Here is a 21,465-nt window from a genome sequence, read left to right as displayed (position 1 = left end):
TTCTCATATGAATATCTATAGTCAAATCAACTGGACTTGCTGTATTTTCTTTTTCCTTGAAGACGTTTTGCTAGTCATCCGACTGGCTTTCTTAAAAATACAGCAAACCAGTTGATTTGACTTATTACTATAGATATACAGTAGCATGACCTGGATGAATGAGACATATTTCCCATATTAATCATAGCACACAGTTGAGCATGTTGTCTTTGGTGTAGATTAAACATTTAAGGAAACACTGTCGTCTCAATAAGAGCATTAATGGGGTCTAGATCAACCAGTCAGCATACACTCGCAGTTGCCACATTTTATTTAAAGAAACTCAGCCTTTCTGTTAAGTTATTTCATCTTCTTCTTCTTATTAATAACATAGGTACCCAAAGTCATTTTATTTGCCAGGATGGTAAAATAGTGGGCAAGTGACAACATTTCATAGCCCCACAATTCAAATTCCTCCAGTGGTAATTGTGCTGATCAGTTTGGGCTTTTTATTTCCATAATTGTAATTTTGTATTGCAACCTGTGCTGTGTGCCTTATGTGGATAGTGTTCACAATCCCCTGCTATTTACCTAGTAGGAGAATATCTATGTTTAAGACCTGGAGGAAAAGTGTCTTATCTGTTCTGGGAGGGGATTCCAGGACAATGACAGTTCTCACCTGCTGATCCCGCCTTCTCAGCTTGGTTTCTTTATTAACCCTCCTTTTGGCTCAGTCATTCCTTCCCCACCATTTCACAATCCCTCTTCTCATTCCTTTCTTCTCTTCCTTTTCTGCTCTCCTCTTTCCAACTCCTAAGCTTGTAACAATCCATGCAACTAAAGTTATTGCCCCTTCAGATACATTTTTTTTCTGTTGCTATAGCATACTGTCTGTCCTTGCCTTTCAGCTCTAGTTATCTGCCCCTGGAGTTTACTACTTGCTCCCACTTTTAGCTGCACCCTCTAACCTCTCATCTGTATATACAGTAACTGCCCTTGGATTCTAGTACCTGCCCCTTTCCCTATATGTAAGCAGATCCCTTCTGGGCACTTTTGATCTAAAAGAGAAACAATTTTTTTTTTCCACTATGGTTACACCCGGGAATATTGGTTCCTTCACAGTTTGGGACTACCTGGTGTTTGCTCTGATGCTGCTGATCTCAGCAGTGATTGGAATCTATTATGCTTTTGCTGGGGGTGGACAGAAGACCTCTAAAGATTTCCTGATGGGTGGGAGAAGCATGACTGCTGTGCCAGTGGCCCTATCCCTAACTGCCAGCTTCATGTCTGCAGTAACCGTGCTGGGTACCCCAGCAGAAGTATACCGCTTTGGAGCCATGTTCATCATATTTGCCTTTTCATATACCATAGTGGTGATAATCAGCTCCGAAGTCTTCCTGCCGGTGTTCTACAGACTAGGAATCACTAGTACTTACGAGGTAATTATCTCTTACTAACTGAGGCTGCACTACCATGCACACACATATAATTGTATATATATATATATTATTTATATTGTTTATATATATACGTAGATATTGATATTGATTAAACATATGACTTGCATTGAGGGGAAGGTTTGTCTAAAGATAAATGCTCAAATTCATCTGATACACTTCATAAAATTGTACTTAGTGGTACATGTGCTAATTAGTCCAATATTTGTTGCTGAACTTTAACTTCCAGTTGCTGAACTTTAACTTCCAGAATTCAGTTCCTCAATGAAAAGCCCTCATGTATTCAGTAGGTAAGGCAGTATGGATGGATGGAAGGAGGTTGCAGTATGGTATTTAACCACCTAATCTATAACCTCCTAACTACTTCTGTGCCGTACCAGCAACATGTATGCACCAACTTGTAACAAGCTAAAATAAGCTTTCAGTATTCAATGGGCTTGTATTTATGTCTAAATTCTATTGTCTAGACCAGTGGTTTGTGAGTAACATGTTGCTCACCAAGCCCTTGGAGGTTGCTCCCTGTGGCCTCAAAGCAGGTGCTTATTTTTGAATTTATGGCTTGGAGGCAAGTTTCGGTTGTATAAAAACTAGGTGCACTGCCAAACGGAGCCTCCTGTAGATTGAAAGTCCACATAAGGGCTACCAAATGGACAATCATAGCACTTATTTTGTTTATGCTTGTGTTGCTCCCCAACTCGTCCCCTGAAGTGGAGCCCTTTTCTAGTCGATTCAAGAAGTCAGCTACATAGCATAGATATTGACATGGCATAGCTATTGAGCAAAAAGCTTGCTTAGATTATTGTATTTTCAAATGTTGTGTGTGAGCAAATATTTACATGTTCTCTCCATGCTACATCAAAAGGACAAAAGAAAGATGGAGCTTTCAAGGGATACTGGTAGTTGTAGTTCTATAATAGCTACAAGTCACATCATAGACAAGACGGCTCCATGCAGGGTGTTACAGAATAAACTCTGCTAAATTCCACAATGAAACTCATCAGTAGCATCTCACATTTAATTAATCCTGCCATGGGTGTAAAAGCAGAATAAATACTAAAATCATTTTGTCTTTTCATTTTCAGTACCTTGAACTCCGCTTTAATAAGTTTGTCCGGCTCCTCGGCACTATACTTTTCATCATACAAACGGTATGTCTTATTGTTCCCCATTTCACTGTAATCATAGGATTCTTATTAAAACAAAAGTATGAATGAAGCATTTTATTGAGCCATGTTTAATAACATGTATAATAACAACACGTATGCAGTTATGAATAAGATGAGTTACTTATTCTTTGTTTATTTGAAAGAACAATGTAGAAATAAGATCAAATGTATGTACATTTTTTTTATGTGAAAGACATTGTAATTCTAGGCAACATTCCTAAATACATTTATCAAAAAAAAATTATTCTTAAATGTAATTGCGATTGAAAGCAGCATTTTTTTGTCCTTTTCAATTCAATGGTTCTGATTCTTAATACAACAGTACGGGGCAGATTTATCAAGGGTCGAATTTCGAAGTACAAAAAACTTCGAAATTCGACCATCGAATTGCAAAACTTTGAATTCGAATATCGAATTCGAAGTTTTTTCAACGAGTTTGGCAATCCTACGATCAAACGATTCGAAGGATTTCAGTGATCGATCGAAGGATTTTTATTCGATGTGTACAGACTTGGAAAAAGTTTGTAGAAGGTCCCCATAGGCTAACATAGCAATTTAGCAGGTTTAATTTGGAGAAGTATTGAAGTCGAAGTTTTTTTTTAAAGAGACAGTAATTCGATTATCGAATGGTCGAATATTCGAACGATTTTTACTTCGAATCGAAGTCTAAGTAAATTCGAAGTCGTAGTATCCTATTCGATGGTCGAAGTATCCAAAAAATTACTTCGAATTTTTTAACTTTCGAAAATTCCCTCGAATTCACTTTGACCCTTGATAAATCTGCCCCTAGATGTCAGTTCTCCACCAGGCCAGGTCTAGTGTGCTGGGCAACAAGTAATGAATCTGTTACTGATATTTAGATTTGAAGGTCAGTTAACAGAAAGTTGCATATCAGAAGTGGCTGCATGTTTAGTAATGAAAATCTAGGTAGTTATTTAACTCTAAATTGAGTTTTTATATGTGTGATGGGCACATACATGTGATTTCTGTCCATTTTACAGTACCAGGATTAGACAATGCAGTAACGTAATTCAGATTGTTTATCCTGTCTTAAAGCTTGGTGCATTTAAGGTGCTGTTTTGGTTGTACTTTCCTACGATAATCTGCTATGAAAGGTTCTCTATTAACAATCTGTGAATAAACAATTAATCTATTCAGTTTTCATTGTTAGCAAACTCATCAACCACACATTCCTCAGTGCAGACCTGTGTCCCCTAACATGAAGACTTGCGCAAACTGCCAGCTATATTTGTCATATTTAATCATTACAGGTGTCCTACACTAGCTGCATTATGTGATATTTTGAGACTATTTGAACTCGGTCTACATTTTTTTTCGTTTTTCAATTGTTTAGCTGCTTGTTTAGCAGCTCTTCAGTTTTGAATTTTAGTATGTTGTTGCCAGGGTCCAATTTACCCATAGTAATCAGCAGTGGTTTGAACAAGAGACTGAAATATGAATTGGAGAGGGCCTGAACAGAAAGATAATTAAAAAAAAAGTAACAATAACATTGTAACATCACAGAGCAATAGTTTTGTGGCTGGGTGGGCCAGTGACCCCCATTTGAAAGCTGTAAAGAGGCTGAAGAGAAAGGCAAATAGTCAGAAAACTATAAAAATAAGACCAACTGAAAATTGAGAAAAGATCATGGAAAAGATACTAAAAGCTAAAGGGGTAATTCATCTTTAAGTGAACTTGGGGAGGCACATTTATCAAGGGTCGAATTTCGAGGGTTAATACACCCTCGAATTGAACCCCCGAAGTAAAATCCTTCGAATTCGAATATCAAATTCGAATGATTTTAGCTCAAATACTTTGATCGATCTAATTAAAATCGTTCGATCGAACGATAAAATCCTTTAAATCAAACGATTCAAACGATTTTAATCGATCGATCGAACGATTTTTATTCAATCAAAAAAAACTTAGAAAAGTGCTGGGGAAGGTCCCCATAGGCTAGCATTGCACCTCGGTAAGTTTAAAGTGGCGAAGTATGAAGTCGAAATTTTTTTTAAAGAGACAGTACTTCGATCATTGAATGGTCGAATAGTCGAACGATTTTTACTACGAATCGTTCGCGTCGAAGGTCGTAGTAGCCTATTCGATGTTCGAAGTACCCAAAAAAATGCTTCGAAATTCAAAGTTTTTTTCATTCGAATCCTTCACTCGAGCTTAGTAAATGTGCCCCTTAGTGTGTTATAGAATGGCTAATTCTAAGCAACTTTCAAATATTGATATTTTATAGTTTTTGAATTATTTGCCTTCTTCTTCTGACTTTTTCCAGCTTTCAAATGGGGGGTCACTTGAAAAAAAAAGTAAATGCTCTGTAAGGCTACACATTTGTTGTTATTGCTACTTTTTATTACTCGTCTATCTGTTCAAGCCCTTTCCTTTACATATTCCAGTCTCTTATTCAAATCGATGTATGGGTGCTAGGGTAATTTGGACCCTAGCAACCAGATTTGTAAACCGGAGAGCTGCTAAATAACTCGATAACTACAAATAATAAAAAATGAAAACCAAAGCAAAGTGTCTCAGATTATCACTCTACATCATATTAAACTTTAACTCAGAATGGCGCATGTCATGCCATTGCAGGTAATGAGAATCACTGCAAGTAAAATACTTAAAATGCGTAATTGTGCAAAACACCATTGCCCTAAAGGTGAACTACCACTTTAATTACTATAATTGAAATACAATTCCTATTAACCCCAGATATTGTGTATAAAGTGTGTATTTCCTTTCCTAGGTCTTGTACACTGGAATTGTTATTTATGCCCCTGCTTTGGCTTTAAATCAAGGTAAGAAACCATTCTACAGAGAAACATAATGCCCCAGCCGTTATGATCAATGTCGAGTATTTACCAGTGAACAAGTACTTCTTGTAAAAAACACACCATTCAATGCTGTAGACTATGCAACTATGCACATTAAATTATTCATACTGAAAAAAATGATAGTGTCTAAAAAGATGTATTTTTGCAATGCAGAAAATGTAGTGGGAATAATCAGCTAGTGGCGGAAATTTTATAATAAGCAAAAAAAAAGTGTTCTTTGAAAGCAGCATCAGTTTATCAGTGCTGCCCTAATGAGCAGCTATTTAGATTCCACTAGACTCATTACTTTTTATTTCTCCCTATATAGTGACTGGGTTTGACCTGTGGGGTGCTGTTGTTGCCACAGGAGTGGTTTGTACCTTCTACTGCACAATGGTAAGTAATTATTTATTTTATCCTGACTTTAAGCTTTCCATTTCTAAGCAGTGTCATCCCCAACAGTTCTTAAATGACAAAGCTATCCCATTGTGTTGTTGGGCACTGCAATAAATCACAGTATAGCCAATAATAGCTTTATATGTATTACAAAACCTTAGAGAAACTAAAACCTGCAATCAGCTTAAAAATAGAATAGAAGCAAATATTTTTTTAAGTTTCAGGTGTCTATGTGTTCAAGTTTTCACAGGTCTTGTAACTCATACAGACCAATCAGACATTTACTTTTAATCTTTTGCTGCCAACTGCTGGTTGGTTGGTGTTTATTACTACACTGGGCATTCTTTCCAACTTGAAGAGGTTGGACAGACAGTACAGCATTATCAAAACCGTCCATGCTCCTTTGGCTCAGCACATATAGAAACCAATGGCTTGGGTGCAGAATTATTAGTGGGTGCTTTGTGTACCTGGTGCATGCAAAATGGTTGCATACAATCTGCCCTGAAGTTTGGGAAGAGAATAGTTACATACTGAGATGTTGGACATATAGTACATGAGGAACTGTAACCTGAAAACACAGGTAGTTTTGTTCTCACAAAATCCAAAACAGTTTTATTTACCCATGACAAATATAAACCAGAAACAAAGAGAGGACTGTGTGTATAATGAAGCTTACCTATGCAATGTCTGCCAAATAAACATAATATTTGTATTGGCTTCTAATAAAGGGAAGAATATAAATATATATATTTTTATGCTCTGAAAGGCTGACAAAGGGGTAGCCCTCCCGTATGATATGGAAGATCCTGGTGTGAGCTCACCATGTACAATTAATAGACAGTAGGAGGGGGAACAAATATCACACTTACACATTTCTCTTAAAATTATCATATGGCAAATACAAAACAAAAGAACAAAACTATAGTAACTTTAAAGTGATACAACTGACATTGTAGAACCGAAAGCAGATGTATATTTTTCTCTCTCTCAGTTCTGTTTGTTATTCTTTTGTAGGGAGGCCTGAAAGCTGTGGTTTGGACAGATGTGTTCCAAGTTGGAATCATGGTGGCTGGTTTTACTTCTGTCATCATAAGAGCGGTTGTGGTTCAGGGTGGCATTGGTCCTATTTTGAATGATTCTTACTACGGAGATAGATTAAATTTTTGGGAGTAAGTGGCTGACTTTTTTTCCTTATGTGTGTTAAATGAGTAACACATTTTGATTTGGGGGATTAAATGTTAAAATGATTAAAAACAATTCCACGTTTACATTGGAATTAAAGCTCCCAGTTAAGAGAATACATTTTCACACTTTATTTAAAGTTGTAGGTGTCCTTCATTTTGTTGGATGGTTGGGAAGGACTGAATAGATTACCAAATAAAGTAGGGCTTGGTGTATTTGGGCCCCATGTTGCCCTAGGTAACAGTCCTCCAAATGCCCCTTTCTGACTGGCATATGCACAGTACAGTCTGCACTTATGCCAGTCGAGTGCTACCTTCCCCTCATCCCCCTAAATCTACCGCCCCAGGCATGAGTCACTGTGCCTATACAGAAAATATGGCCATGGAAAAGCAATGAGAATACAAAGGGCTGATGTATTGCTTACACTGACACTGCACATGACTGTATGCTCTCTAAGGTAGTAAATAAACATTCCCCTCACATCTTACCGTTATACCACGCCTTCAGTCTTCTCCCATGTACTGGGCCATTCTAGGGGAAAGTCCAACAGTTTGTGAACCATTGGCTTTCTACCTTGGGATCTTTCTAATAAAACATATAGATATGTACCTCTACCAGTAAAAGTTGTTTTTATGTTTTCAATAAAAAACAAGCTACTTTTATATTTAAACATTTTTTTTTTGTCCAGTTTTGATCCTAACCCTCTGAAAAGACATACCTTTTGGACAATTGTAGTTGGAGGAACATTTACTTGGACCGGAATCTATGGAGTAAACCAAGCTCAAGTTCAGAGATATATTGCTTGTAAAACCAGGTTCCAAGCTAAAATGTAAGTGTCAACCCACTGCTTCTGAAATGCTCATGGATGCAGGGCACTGTGTTCTCATTCTCAATAGCCTCAGTTTCTGAAGTGGAAGAAAGATAGAGCCCGCCAAAAGTACATTTATACATGTAAATGATTCCTTTGCAAGAGATGAGATAGTTGTACAGTTTTTCCATTATGAATGCTAAGATCGGGTGTGTTTTACTGTGTACCAAAGAGTGTAGTGAACATTAGTGCACCAGGATGGACAAAATGTAAGTGCATGTACAAGCATTGATGTGCATCTACATATGTTCCTTTTTTAATATTAACTATTTTCTCTACAGGATATATTTATTAAAAAATGAGACCCTTTTTAGGGGATTTATAAAAGAGTGCAAATAGAGCAAACACTAGGACAGGTATACTTAGAGGGGGCTGCGGGGATTTGTTGGCCCAGTATATCTGCAGCATTAAAGATTCTCAGTGTTTAGGGGCCTTTCAAAAGTGGTCAGTAATGGATCTGAGAAAAGCACTAAAACAAAGCAGGTACATAAATATCCTTAAAGGGATACTGTCATGGGAAAAAATTGAAATTTTTCAAAATGAATCAGTTAATAGTGCTGCTCCAGCAGAATTCTGCACTGAAATCCATTTCTCAAAAGAGCAAACAGATTTTTTCATATTCAATTTTGAAATCTGACATGGGGCTAGACATTTTGTCAATTTCCCAGCTGCCCCAAGTCATTTGACTTGTGCTCTGATAAACTCAATCACTCTTTACTGCTGTACTGCAAGTTGGAGTGATATCACCCCCCTAACTTCCCCCCCCCCAGCAGCCAAACAAAAGAACAATGGGAAGGTAACCAGATAACAGCTCCCTAACACAAGATAACAGCTGCCTGGTAGATCTAAGAACAACACTCAATAGTAAAACCCATGTCCCACTGAGACACATTCAGTTACATTGAGAAGGAAAAACAGCAGCCTGCCAGAAAGCATTTCTCTCCTGAAGTGCAGGCACAAGTCACATGACATGGGGCAGCTGGGTAATTGACAAAATGTCTAGCCCCATGTCAGATTTCAAAATTGAATATAAAAAAATCAGTTTGCTCTTTTGAGAAATGGATTTCAGTGCAGAATTCTGCTGGAGCAGCACTATTAACTGATTCATTTTGAAAAAATATTTTTTTCCCATGACAGTATCCCTTTAAGCAATTAAGTAAGATTCTAAAAGCTTGCTGACGTCATAATGCAAATGTATTTAAGTTGCCTTGCGTATATAATCGCACACCCTGTTCTTTTGAAACATTACAGTTCATGTCATGTTTATTGGCTGTGTGTCCCAAGGAATTTTCTCATATGCAGAAAAAAAAGAAAATGACGACATTCCTATTAGTGGAAAAGCTGCTATAGATATATACTGTATCTGCTCTAATTTTTATATAAAATAAACTGAAATCTCTTCCAGTCCTGAGATTTGCAGAATACAGAGAACTTTTGTCCCAGTGATAGTTAAACATATTGCAGGTGCATTGTCTTAGAAATAGATCTTACTTGGCACCAGATTTCAGATTAGCTCCACATCTTGCCTAGATAGTAGCGATGCAATGAAGTAAACTGGGGGAAAGCAAGTAATTTCTCTTTAAAAATGTTTATAAATTTCTAAACATGGGAATGGAAGGGATATTTATTTATGGTTGATATCTTTCCCTGTCCATCTAGGTCTTTGTATGTGAATCTTGTTGGACTTTGGGCAATCCTGGCTTGTGCTGTATTGAGTGGATTGGCCATGTATTCAATATATAAAGACTGTGATCCCTGGACTGCCAAGTTTGTGTCTGCCCCAGACCAGGTGAGAATATGCAAATTAACTGTCAAATTATTATACAGGTATGGGATCACCCTGAGACTACCTTCCTAAGGCTGTTTACCCTCCATGCCCACATATTTAGCAGCATAGAGGGGCAAGGAGAGGGTTCGTCCCCCTGCAGTTTCTGCACTAGAAAAGCCAAATTGGCAGTTTAATAATCAGAATTTATTCTCTCAAGGTAACCAGGAATGTCTTTTTGCAATCTCTGGAAATGTGCAGTAAGGCATTTTTCAGTAGCAGTATGCACAAATGTCGCTGTCTTAAATATATTGATAATGGGTTGAGTGCAGAGGACTCTTGTATTTGACCACTGGTAATGTGCAGTGTATTGCCGACTGAAGCAGCGCCCCTACAGGAAGGCCATCTCCCATAGTGTTCACTTTTATCATATCATTTTAATTGTATTTATTTTATTTTTTCCCTGTAATAATAAAATAGAACTGTGTATTTAATCCTAACTAAACTGCATGATTCGATATGGGTGGCAAAACAATAATGTATTTAATGTTTCAATGTTTAATAGAAGATTCAGGTATAGTGATCCTAATAACAGAAAGATCCCTTATCTGAAAAACCCCAGGCCCAAAGCATTTCAGATAATAGATCCCCTACTATGCTTAAGATGGGTACATACTGGCCAATAACATAATCTGCCAATCAAAATTACTGGTTCCCCCTCCTTTTTGGACATTGTCTGTATAAGTGGATGAGGAAGATAACCAATAAATCTGGGCGTGTTCCAAGCTGGTATGATTGGCATGCAGTTAAGTTTATTTAGATTGTTGGGTACGACTTGCATTGCATGAGGCTGGAGTTAACTCCATAAACCATAAAACCATACCATCACCATAAAGCATTCAACCAGCAAACGGAACAGTGTAATGTTTGAATTTGCTTTGAACACAACAAACATGTGTTTCTCATAGATGGAAAGATAAATATAAATATAAAAAGTTTGCATATGTACAGCTGTATTGTAAGCCAATCAGAGAGCTCAGGACAGATATAGGAGCAATGCAAAACATTGGCAACATTTTCTCCAGGTCTTGTAACAGAACCAAGTAGTTTCCTACATACCTACAACTGAATAACAAATGCTATATGATAATTGGCTGTTAATTTCTCCTGAATTTTCTAATGTTTTTCAAACACAGCAGCTCAGGGGGAGAAAAGATGCTACTGGTGACGGCAGTAATAATATGCTGTGTGTATATTAACATTAAAATATAAAATGATGACACAATAGTGATGCCTTTCCAGACTAGGAAATTGGATCAGAAGATGTGCTAGAACTGTACTAACAATGTAATATTATCATACATTTAGCTGATGCCCTACCTGGCTTTGGATATTCTGCGGGATTACCCAGGACTCCCAGGACTCTTTGTTTCATGTGCTTACAGTGGGACATTAAGGTAAGTATTATACTTCATCACATGTGGGGAATACTAGAACAAAAGAGACAAGACTAGAGGCAATTTCTGCATACAGCAAAACCCTCTAGAAATACATCAATGTTTTGGGTGACATTTTCTACATTTGTAGAAATTTGTCTCATTTGCTTATGTGGACTGCATTTTGGCTACGTATAATTTACAGTTATCATATTCGCCGAACAGTGACGTTTATTACAGTGACATTTGTATTCCTTCCCATCAGTACGGTTTCCTCCAGTATAAACGCTTTGGCTGCTGTAACAGTGGAAGACCTTATAAAGCCTTACATCAGATCCCTCAGTGAAAAAAAGATGTCTTGGATCTCCAAAGGAACAAGTACGATTTATTCATTCTTCATTTCATATTTTGAGAGATTAAGGGACAGATTTATCAAATTGTAAAATCAGAGCTTACCACAGAAAATCTCACTCACTTTCTATTCATCCCTATAGAAGCGTATTTATCAATGTGTGACATTAAAGGGGACCCGTCACCCAAAAAATTATTCCAAATCCTATTTTATTACGTTAGTCAAGCAATATGAGCTTTAATTACACTATATAAATTATTTGAATCTTGTTTCCATCAGTCTGGGAATTAATAATTATAACAAGCAGGCAGGAGCCATTTTGTGGACACTGTTATTAAGGCAAGCCTTGTATCATCTCAGAATCTTGTTTGTGCACCAGAATGGGGGACCTGATGTCCATCCCCATGCCCTGGCTACACAATTAAATGGTAAAGAGAACTGGGGGAATGTGACATCTAGGAAGTGCTGAATGGAAAGTGAAAGTAATTGCCTGCCCTGCCTCAATATTTGAGTTTAAATGAGTTTACAACAGCTATGAATACTTTAATAGAAAAAAAATTGGATTTCATGTTTAATGTGAAAAGGACTTTGTCTGGGTGACAGGTCCACTTTAAGCGGCAAATTTATCAAGGGTCAGATTTCGAATTCATGTAAGTTTATAAAAACTCCCATGAACTCGAAATTCGACCACTCGGGTGAATCAACCCAAAAATTCGAATCAAATTCGAATAGAAGTTTTAAAAAGCAGGAAGACTGCAAACAACCCTAAATAGATCCCAGGACGTCTCCCATTGACTAAAACAGCAATTTGGCAGGTTTTAAGTGGCGAATAGTCGAATTCGAGCTCTTAAAGGCCAGAGTATGATAAATCTCAAAAAATTCAAATTTTTAAAAAAACTAGAATCGAATTTTAACAATTCCCTAGTCAAATTCATCAGTTTTGGCTATAAAAAAAACCTCGAAATTCCGGATTTTCAATTTGGCCCTTGATAAATCTGCCCCTATAGTTCACTATTTGTTAATACATTTCTACAAATCCCACAGGAATGAATAGAAAGTGGGCGAGTTCTGTGGTGAGCTCTAATTTCTTCCCCCATGTGTAACATCTAATATACTTATATTTGTGTAGTAAATAATTCACAAAACCAGACAGATTAAAACATGGAAAAAGTAGTCCATGTCCCATAGAAGTCAATGCGTGCCACGCTCCGATCTTTTCAGATCTGTTTTAATAAATGACAGGAAATTTGTGAAAATGACATAATTTGTGTTTTCAAAAACCTTAAAAACCACTAAAATGGGAATATTGATAAACGGGCCTATTTATAAGCAGTGACAGGTGTTCTTTAGGCTGAAGTCAAAGTAGTCTGTTTATCTGCACTTGCTGATGTATGATGTACAGAGCTCAAAAGGTTGCAAAACCTCACTGGATGAAGATTTGCGTTGTAGTAGACATGGTCATCTCCTCCCAGGTCCACTTGGGTGGTATATTGTCAGCTAAACTCTGAAACCACATCAACAACTTGAATACTTCTTGACATTTCCTACCCCTTATTATTGATGGATTTTATGGACTAAGTTCTACCTCTCCACTCTTTGGTCAGTTAAACGGATGAACGTAGGAAGGAGCAATAACTTAATAGGCTTTTGTCTTGTTTTTACTGTTAATAATAAACAAATCCACCATAAATATATAACAGTTAATTTCTGTGTAAAAAAAGCTGTTCCATTTCTTTTACTTTTCCCAGGTCTTCTATATGGGGCAATATGCATTGGAATGGCTGGTCTAGCATCTCTGATGGGTGGCTTGTTACAGGTAAGGGTTTGCTTTGATTAGATTTGTTCTTCAACTGTTATTTGCTTAATAAGGCTTAATGTACTCATTTATATGAATATATATATATATATATATATATATATATATATATATATATATATATTCAAAAAAGACCAGCAACACTTGGATATGTGTGTATCAAACCATAGTGTATTCATTTTGTGCAAGAATAAGATTCTCTATAACATACGCACAATTGAGAGAAAGTTGAAAATCTCCTTTAAACTGATATGCTCATTGCTATATACTTGATATATAACAATAAACAAGATTATTATATACGCATGGATAACCACAGCCCCACAGCCTACAAGACATGACATGGGGGGGGGGGCTCCTGACGACTGCCCAACCAATATCTGACAGGCAAGTTTCAAAATACTACTGGACGAGGAATGCATGTGCACACTAATGAGGTCTTTCCCATCAGGTCCTTGTAAGCTCATAGTATAATCCCAGGGCCCAGCAATCAGATTTGCACAATTTGGCCCAGCACATGGGTAGGCAAATTGAGCAAAGATCCATTCCTTTGGTTACATTGTCACATTCATAGGAGTCTAACAGGGGAATGTAATAAAAGTCGCAAAGAGCAAAACAATTCGCACCAATAAGACTAAAAATCCACATCTCGCAATGTAATTTTGTTCCTTAAACTGTTATTGCATTGCGAATTTTAATTGCGCATTGCGAATTTTAATTGCGCACTCATAAGAAGTGCTTGAAGGTGTCGTAATCTTTTGGAGCAAACATAACGACTTTTTCAGTAAGAAGTTTTATTACATTGACTGCGCATTGGCGCAAACTATAAGATTCGCAAACGGTCTTTCACTGTCGGAAGTGGTCGCTAAACAGTTTCCGGGCTCGCAAAAGCTATATTAAATTCGCACAAAGCAAAATTTGTTCGCGCAAAGGCATAACTTTTCGCATTGCAAATAGTTTTTCCGTTAACGATTTTTATTACATTCCCCTGTAAATCCACTAGCAGAGAACTGTTGCATGTGATATTAGCTTATGGGTCATGTAACATGGGTCAATTTGGATCAGAGACAAAATTCTTCCTATCACTCCTCATTTAGCTTGAAAGGACCCATGCAGTTTTGTACAAGTAACAGGTAGGGGTCTGAGTAATAATACTCTGCAAAAAAAAAAAAATGTGCCAAGTGCTTTTCATGCATAAAGAGGGTGATTTGGTGCAGTTTCCTAGCCCCAGATAGATATAGAATGTAGGGGTGACCTAATACTCAAAATGACCTCAATATAAATATAAATGATATGCCAAGTTTTGCAATACACCGCACCCAACCCGTGTAGGTAACATCCTATAATCTTGTTTTTTCTTCCTACAGGCAGCTCTCTCTATTTTTGGCATGGTTGGGGGTCCATTGCTGGGCCTGTTTTCACTGGGGATCCTCTTCCCGTTTGTAAATTCACTAGTGAGTACTGTATTAATATAATGTCGATTTAATTCTTATCATTTACTTGTGACCTAAAGGTTAATAGGAGTTGCTGCAAACATTAGAGTTTATGGTATAAAGTTTTTTTATTTAGGCCAGTGAATACATTGAGGCATGATGAGGTTTTTTTGTTTGTGAGCACCTGCCATATATCAGTATGGCTTACATGTACAGTACCAGACTTACTTACTGTAGGTCTGGTACATGTGCCCCTGGAACCCACCTTTCCACTGGTTAGCTTCAACTTTTAAGCCTTTGCACTAATATTTGTAATTTACACCTGGGGATCATATCACTTCAGTAAAAACAAGCCATTTCTTCATTGCCTACCGTGTTATATTGAAGTTTACTTGCTTGAGTATTACAGTGGGAAACCACCAACGGGATCTTTGCTCTGGGCCCACAGGTACCAGAGCCATCGCATTTTGGCAGCCTAGGTTGCTATAGTCCACTGAGCAAACAGTTTTCTCTGCTTATGGGCAAATTTGTGCATGGCATTTTAGATTTCAAAATAGAAAGGCAATAAAAAGCAAAACTAAAAAAGATAAAAACCAATTGTAATTAGTGATTATGAATCTGACCCGTTTCACTTTGACGAAAATTTGTGAAACATTGAAAATTCCCCGAAATGCATTAGTCTATGGGTGACAACATTTTTATTTGACGTGTGACAAATTTCACAACAATTTTTTTTTCACCCATTAGAGTCTATGGGCGTCATTTTCCGGTGAAACTCAGCAAAAAATCTCATTCATCACTTAGGGGCAGATTTATCAAGGGTCGAATTTCGAAGTGATAAATACTTCGAAATTCAACCATTGAATGGCTTTACTTCGACTTCGAATATCGACGTTAAAGTTTTTTTCACCGAATTTGACCGTTTTGCGGTCGAAGTAAAATCGTTTGATCGAATGATGAAATCCTTTGAATCGTACGATTCGAAGTATTTTATCCATCGATCGAACGATTTTTCTTCGACTTAAAAAAACCTTAGAAAACTGCTCTAGAAGGTCTGCACTTCGGCAGATTGAATTTGGCGAAGTATTGAAGTCAAAGTTTTTTTAAAGAGACAGTACTTTTACTTTGAATCGAAGTCGAAGTATCCAAACAAAACCTTCGAATTTCAAATTTTTTAACTGCAAAAATTCCCTTGAATTCACTTCGACCCTTGATAAATCTGCCCCTAATTGTAATATCAAAGGTGAATTGCATCTTAAAGTGAAAAACAATGCTGGCCCTGTCCTGACTAATTACAGTGTGTGAACAAGTCAGTTATGAAGAAAAAATCGATAAAATAATCTTGTGCCATTTGCCTAGGCAGCAGCCAGCTTTTTACTGTTTATTGAGCAAATTCCACACAATATACTGGTTTGAAGATTGAAGGGCATATTTAGCATCTGAAATAGTGGGAGACTATCTAATCTTCTAAATATTGGCTGGGGAGATGTGTCACATGTCTTTATATGAAAGATTTTAAATGAGTTGAGATTTTTTCACACTTTGATGTAACAATTTGATATACACGTATAGGATCCCTTATCCGGAAACCCGATATCCAGAAAGCTCTGAATTACGGAATGGCTGTCTCCAATAGACTCCATTTTATCCAAATAATCCACATTTTTGAAAAAGATTTCCTTTTTCTCCATAATAATAAAACAGTAGCTTGTACTTTATCCAAACTAAGATATCATTAATGCTTTTTGGAAGCAAAACCAGCCTATTGGGGTTATTTAATGTTTAAATGAATTTCTAGTAGATTTAAGGCATGAAGACCCAAATTACGGAAAGATCTGTTATCCGGAAAACCCCAGGTCCCGAGCATTCTGGATAACAGGTCCCACACCTGTACTGGGCAATCATTTGTTATTGAGAATTAACACTAGTTTTGATAAAGAAATGTTATGTTGTGATTTCAGGGTGCTGTAATTGGTCTCCTGTCTGGCTTTGCAATTTCTCTGTGGGTTGGCATTGGATCCCAGATTTATGCCCCCTCTCCATCCAGCAGCTTACCCAAACCTCTTTCACTAGAGGGCTGCAATTTCACAAGCATTGAAAGCAACTGGACTTCCACTGTGATGCCCATGATGACAACCTTAATTCCTGAAACACAAGTCAGCAGCAGGTGTGTTAGTTACAAATCAGAATCCACAGATTGCCAGATTTGTGTGTGTTCTTTTCATAAATCTACACCTTTTACTTGCATTTCATTGGAATGATTCATATTGTTATTTTTCTTTGCAGGCCAGAACTTGCTGATAGCTGGTACTCGCTATCATATCTGTATTTCAGTACTATTGGGACAATAGTTGCAGTTTTAGTTGGTGTGATAGTCAGCTTGCTTTCAGGTATGATATGCTTTTATTACCAGTGTGATAATTCCCATTCGATTGATGAAAAGTTTAAGTTTGTGGTGCAGAATAAAGTGATAAAAGGAACTTTGCACTTTAGACTCCTTTGACAAATGTAGGTACAGGACTCTCAAGTGCCATGCATCCCCCATCCCAGTGGCGTAACTACCGGGGGAGCAGGGGGTGCGATTGGGCCAGGGCCCACACCCCCTCAGGGCCCCCCGGCAGCTAATGCGCTGCGTCCCGCGCCAGGGCCCGCCCCCCTCTAGTTACGTCACTGCCCCATTCTGCTTTAACAGTAACACAGTTTGTGACTCCAGGGGGGTTATTTATCAAAGGTCTAGTTTTAGAGGTTTGGGAGATTTTTTTTATACCTCGAATGAACTCACAAAGTTTTCTAATTTAAGGGAAAAAACAAATGGAAATAAACTCGAATCAGTGAATTTGGGGTGAAAAAACAGAAATGTTGAATTAATATAGTTTTTGGCGAAATAAAACTTGAATCGCTCAAAGTTTTCGAGTGAAACCCATCAAAGAATGATGAAGGCTATTAACATCTTCAAATGGTTTAGCGGGACCTCTGCCATTGTCTTCTACATGAGGTTTTAGCTGGAGTATTTTCAGATTCCAGCTATTTCCAGCTTCGGGGTTTAATAAATCTTGAAAAATTTAAGTTTTTTTTCAACCCAAAAAAGTTTTGAAAATACCCTTGAAAACTCAAATTTATCATGCAAAATCAACTCAACCTTTGATCACTAACCCCCCCCCAGATGTTGCAGACTTGAAACTCCCCATAATGCTATGCCTTCTTCATGCTGGAACATGCAGTTCTGCAATATTCCTTGCTCTGACGTTGACATAATCCTTCCACCTATGCTAAGGTGTGCCTTCAGTGATATAATTAGGTTTGTGAAGCAGGCGTTACAATGAATCACTTTAACTTGGCACTTAGTGAAGTTCCAGCTGTAAAAGTTTGAATTTTTTTTTTTGCAGGAGGGTTAAAGCAAAATGTAAACCGTGAATTCCTCTTAACATCTGAAGACTTTTCCTACTTAAATGTTCTGTTCTCTCCTTGCAAGGAGAAAGGGGTAAGTCTACTATTGCCAGTGCAACTGTTGTGTATATTGTTAAAGCAGAGTTCCTTAAAAATGACCTTATGATTTTCCCTAAAGGAATACCAGGATCTATCAGCGTATACATTTATAATCTCAGTAATTCTGTCACTCATTACACTAGCCTGCAGACCTACATGTGCAATAAGAATATATAATGCAGGCTTTCCCAAATGGAGGCAAATGCAACAATCCATGGGCAGGTCTGTTCAGAGGCTGCATAGATTTCTTTGTATGACGTATCATATTTGGATAGCACTATTATCCCACATTTGGTTCTCTTTGTATTCTTTGCCCAGCTGTTTATAATAAAGCCTAACTTTATTATGATATATAGCACTATTATCCCACATTTGGTTCTCTTTGTATTCTTTGCCCAGCTGTTTATAATAAAGCCTAACTTTATTATGATATCCCACATTTGGTTCTCTTTGTATTCTTTGCCCAGCTGTTTATAATAAAGCCTATTTTTATACATATTCTTTTTTTTTAGCAGGAAGAAAAAGTTGAAGTGTTGAACTGGAAGGCACGCAGAACAGATAATGATATGGAGCAAGGCACAGATAACCCCGCATTCAATAATATGGAAATGACCTCTACGGAAAAGGGAGAGAAAACAAATGGAATTACGGCTTAATATCTGTCAATATTCTGTACTGTTTAATTAAGGGGAAACATAAAGGGTGGTTATCATCAAGCTGGAGCTTGATATTTCAGATATTTGCACCTGTTCTTCCTATGTATAGATTGTATTACAAGTTTATTTGATTCAGAACTGCAGGTTTATAAGATTCAGACAAAGCAAGCTGTGCATGGCAATTACACTAAAGAGGATGTAAACCATCACTAAATGCTATTATTTGCTCCATCTATTGTTTTGAAGTTGATGTCCCAATTAATTATATGTACCCGCTGGTCGGGCAGGTTTGGGCTGGCCAAGTATTTATTCTGAGGGTTAGGTGGTGGACCAAACTTTTTCAAGCAGAAACTCAAGCCTAAGAGTTGCATACGAAAACCACAAAAATAAAAAATGTTTACAGAATTGTATCTGTTGTCTACACCATACTGAAAGTTGATTTTACTTAATTTCATCCCTTTTAACCTTGAAAAATTAAATGGGAGCTTAATGTACCCTTAATAGCAACTTTGGACTTGCTCAAGGGTAAATTGTATATGTATCATATGTCATTTGTACTGCAATGGTTATTACATATAATCCAGAAATTATATTTTAGCCTAAGAGCTTAGAAAACAAAATAGAGCAAACAACTCTTGTATAAAATAAACCAACTAAATTGCCTTTAAATTCCCTACTTCTCACCCAATTCATTGCTGTTATACAAATATGTTAAACATGTATGTGTGTTTTTTATGGTTTAAATAAATAAAGTGTGTTTTAAATCTTTATTCCCAGTAGTAATTTCCTGTTTCTTAATGCTCTTTTTCTAGTTATATATAATATTACTTGGGGGAGCTCCGGGGGTACATTTCCCCTAAAATAGTGGGATTTTTGATACAAATGGTGCACCTTAAAGGCCAGTGTTTGCGAATTTTCTTTCCATGAAATAAACCAACCAATGGCAGGTTTGCATAAGGAACAAGGTGAAGCAGAGCACACTCTAATAACTTCACAGAGAACGCCTGGTGCACAGGGTAGAGGTACGGCAACCCCCAATATATAGTAGAACGAGAAAAACTCTGGCACTCAAGGCAAGTGAAATGCAGGGTTTCCCCTTGCTTTTATTTCTTGTGCAGACGTGCAACGTTTCGGGGTGACCCCCTTTATCAAGCATAAAGCTTGATAAAGGGGGTCACCCCGAAATGTTGCACGTCTGCACAAGAAATAAAAGCAAGGGGAAACCCTGGATTTCACTTGCCTCGAGTGTCAGAGTTTTTCTCGTTCTACTAGGTTTGCATAAGGGCAATCCAGATGGTGGTCTGTGTCCCTCAATAGAAGAGGGCCCAGTGGAGCAGGGGTACAGCCTGTGGTCAGAGGAAAACATCATCTCTTTATAAAACCAACATACAGGTATGGGACTTGTTATCCACAATGCTTGGGACCTGGGGTTTCCGGATAAAGAATCTTTCCTTAATTTGGATCTTCATACCTTAAGTCTACTAGAAAATCATTTAAACATTAAATAAACCCAATCGGCTGGTTTTGCTTCCAGTAAGGAGTAATCATGTCTTAGATACCATTTTATTACTACAAAGAAAAAGCAAATGATCTTTTTAAAATTTGGACTATTTGGATAAAATGGAGTCTTCCCATTATTTGGAGCTTTTTTGGATCATGGGTTTCTGTATAACAGATCCCATACCTGTATAATATTTGGCAAATTAATTAACCGGAAATTCTGTCTCTGAACCCCCCTTCCCTTAGCGGCAGATTTATTATGGTGTGTAAAAAACAGTGACAAAATTTGCCATCCATCGCCATGCTTCACCGCGTTCAAAATGGAATAATTTTTTACATGTTTTTTGTTAGAGTGACTTCCGACTGAACTTACTTAAAAAGATCTGAAGTGGTGTAAAATAAAGGCGGCAAATCTGGCATTCGCATGGCATAAAATAAAACAAACCTTGATAAATTCAGTTTATTTTACACAGATTTTTACACTTTTTTTGTGAATTTTGTTTTACACAGAATAATAAAGGTTCCTTAATAAGCTCTGGTTAAGCCTTACCTTCCATGTTTATACCCTTCACAAATCCAGCCTTTTAGTCTCCATGTATTGAACGATAACAAATCCAGTCTTTCTGTCTTCATATTTTTTATACATTTTTATTGGAGCTTGATACTTCCCAGACTCTTCAGCCATATATCCTATATTCCAGCAAAATGTCTGCTCATTGCCCCGCTGCTGCATATATTGTCTATACATATACTGTGTGTTTTTGTGTTGTGTTTTTTTGGTTGTTATTATTAAACTATAATTAAAACACAATTATTTGCACAATTTGTTTAAACACTGTCATACTTTATATGCATTAAAGCCATAACATCTCAGTTTTTCCAATTAAATATATTGCTCTATATAATGTTGCTAAATTAAAGAAGCCTATTTTAATTTGTATGCAAAACACTTTAGGGGTTATTTACAACTAGGACTAGGGTTGCCGCATGGCCGGTATTTTACAGGCATGGCCGGTACAAATGATGGTTGATCCCAATGTTATTAATAGGGAAAAAAGATAAATATATATGAAGGCCGGTATTTTTTTCTGGAAAAGGTGGCAACCCTATGTACTAGGCAGAAAGCCGGTGCAAAGTGCAAAATACAGTTGAAG

At 37.2% G+C, this 21,465-nt stretch overlaps 1 protein-coding gene across 1 annotated transcript; it reads left to right on the top strand.

Annotated features, from left to right (window-relative positions):
• Positions 1-761: 761 nt before the first annotated feature.
• slc5a8.1.L (solute carrier family 5 member 8, gene 1 L homeolog) lies at positions 762-19,581 on the top strand (the record flags this gene model as incomplete). The annotated part of the gene is given in 15 exon segments (NM_001090985.1): positions 762-1,418; positions 2,519-2,584; positions 5,355-5,406; positions 5,750-5,817; positions 6,832-6,986; positions 7,688-7,828; positions 9,527-9,656; positions 11,001-11,089; positions 11,334-11,446; positions 13,169-13,236; positions 14,604-14,690; positions 16,631-16,836; positions 16,956-17,059; positions 18,056-18,150; positions 18,668-19,581. Coding segments are annotated over 15 exon segments (1,869 nt in total). The 3' UTR covers positions 18,812-19,581.
• Positions 19,582-21,465: the final 1,884 nt, after the last annotated feature.

Source organism: Xenopus laevis, chromosome 3L, assembly GCF_017654675.1.
Source record: "Xenopus laevis strain J_2021 chromosome 3L, Xenopus_laevis_v10.1, whole genome shotgun sequence".
Lineage (NCBI taxonomy): Eukaryota > Metazoa > Chordata > Amphibia > Anura > Pipidae > Xenopus > Xenopus laevis.
Note: the sequence above shows the minus strand (reverse complement) of the source record. Positions and strands in the feature narration are given on the sequence as shown.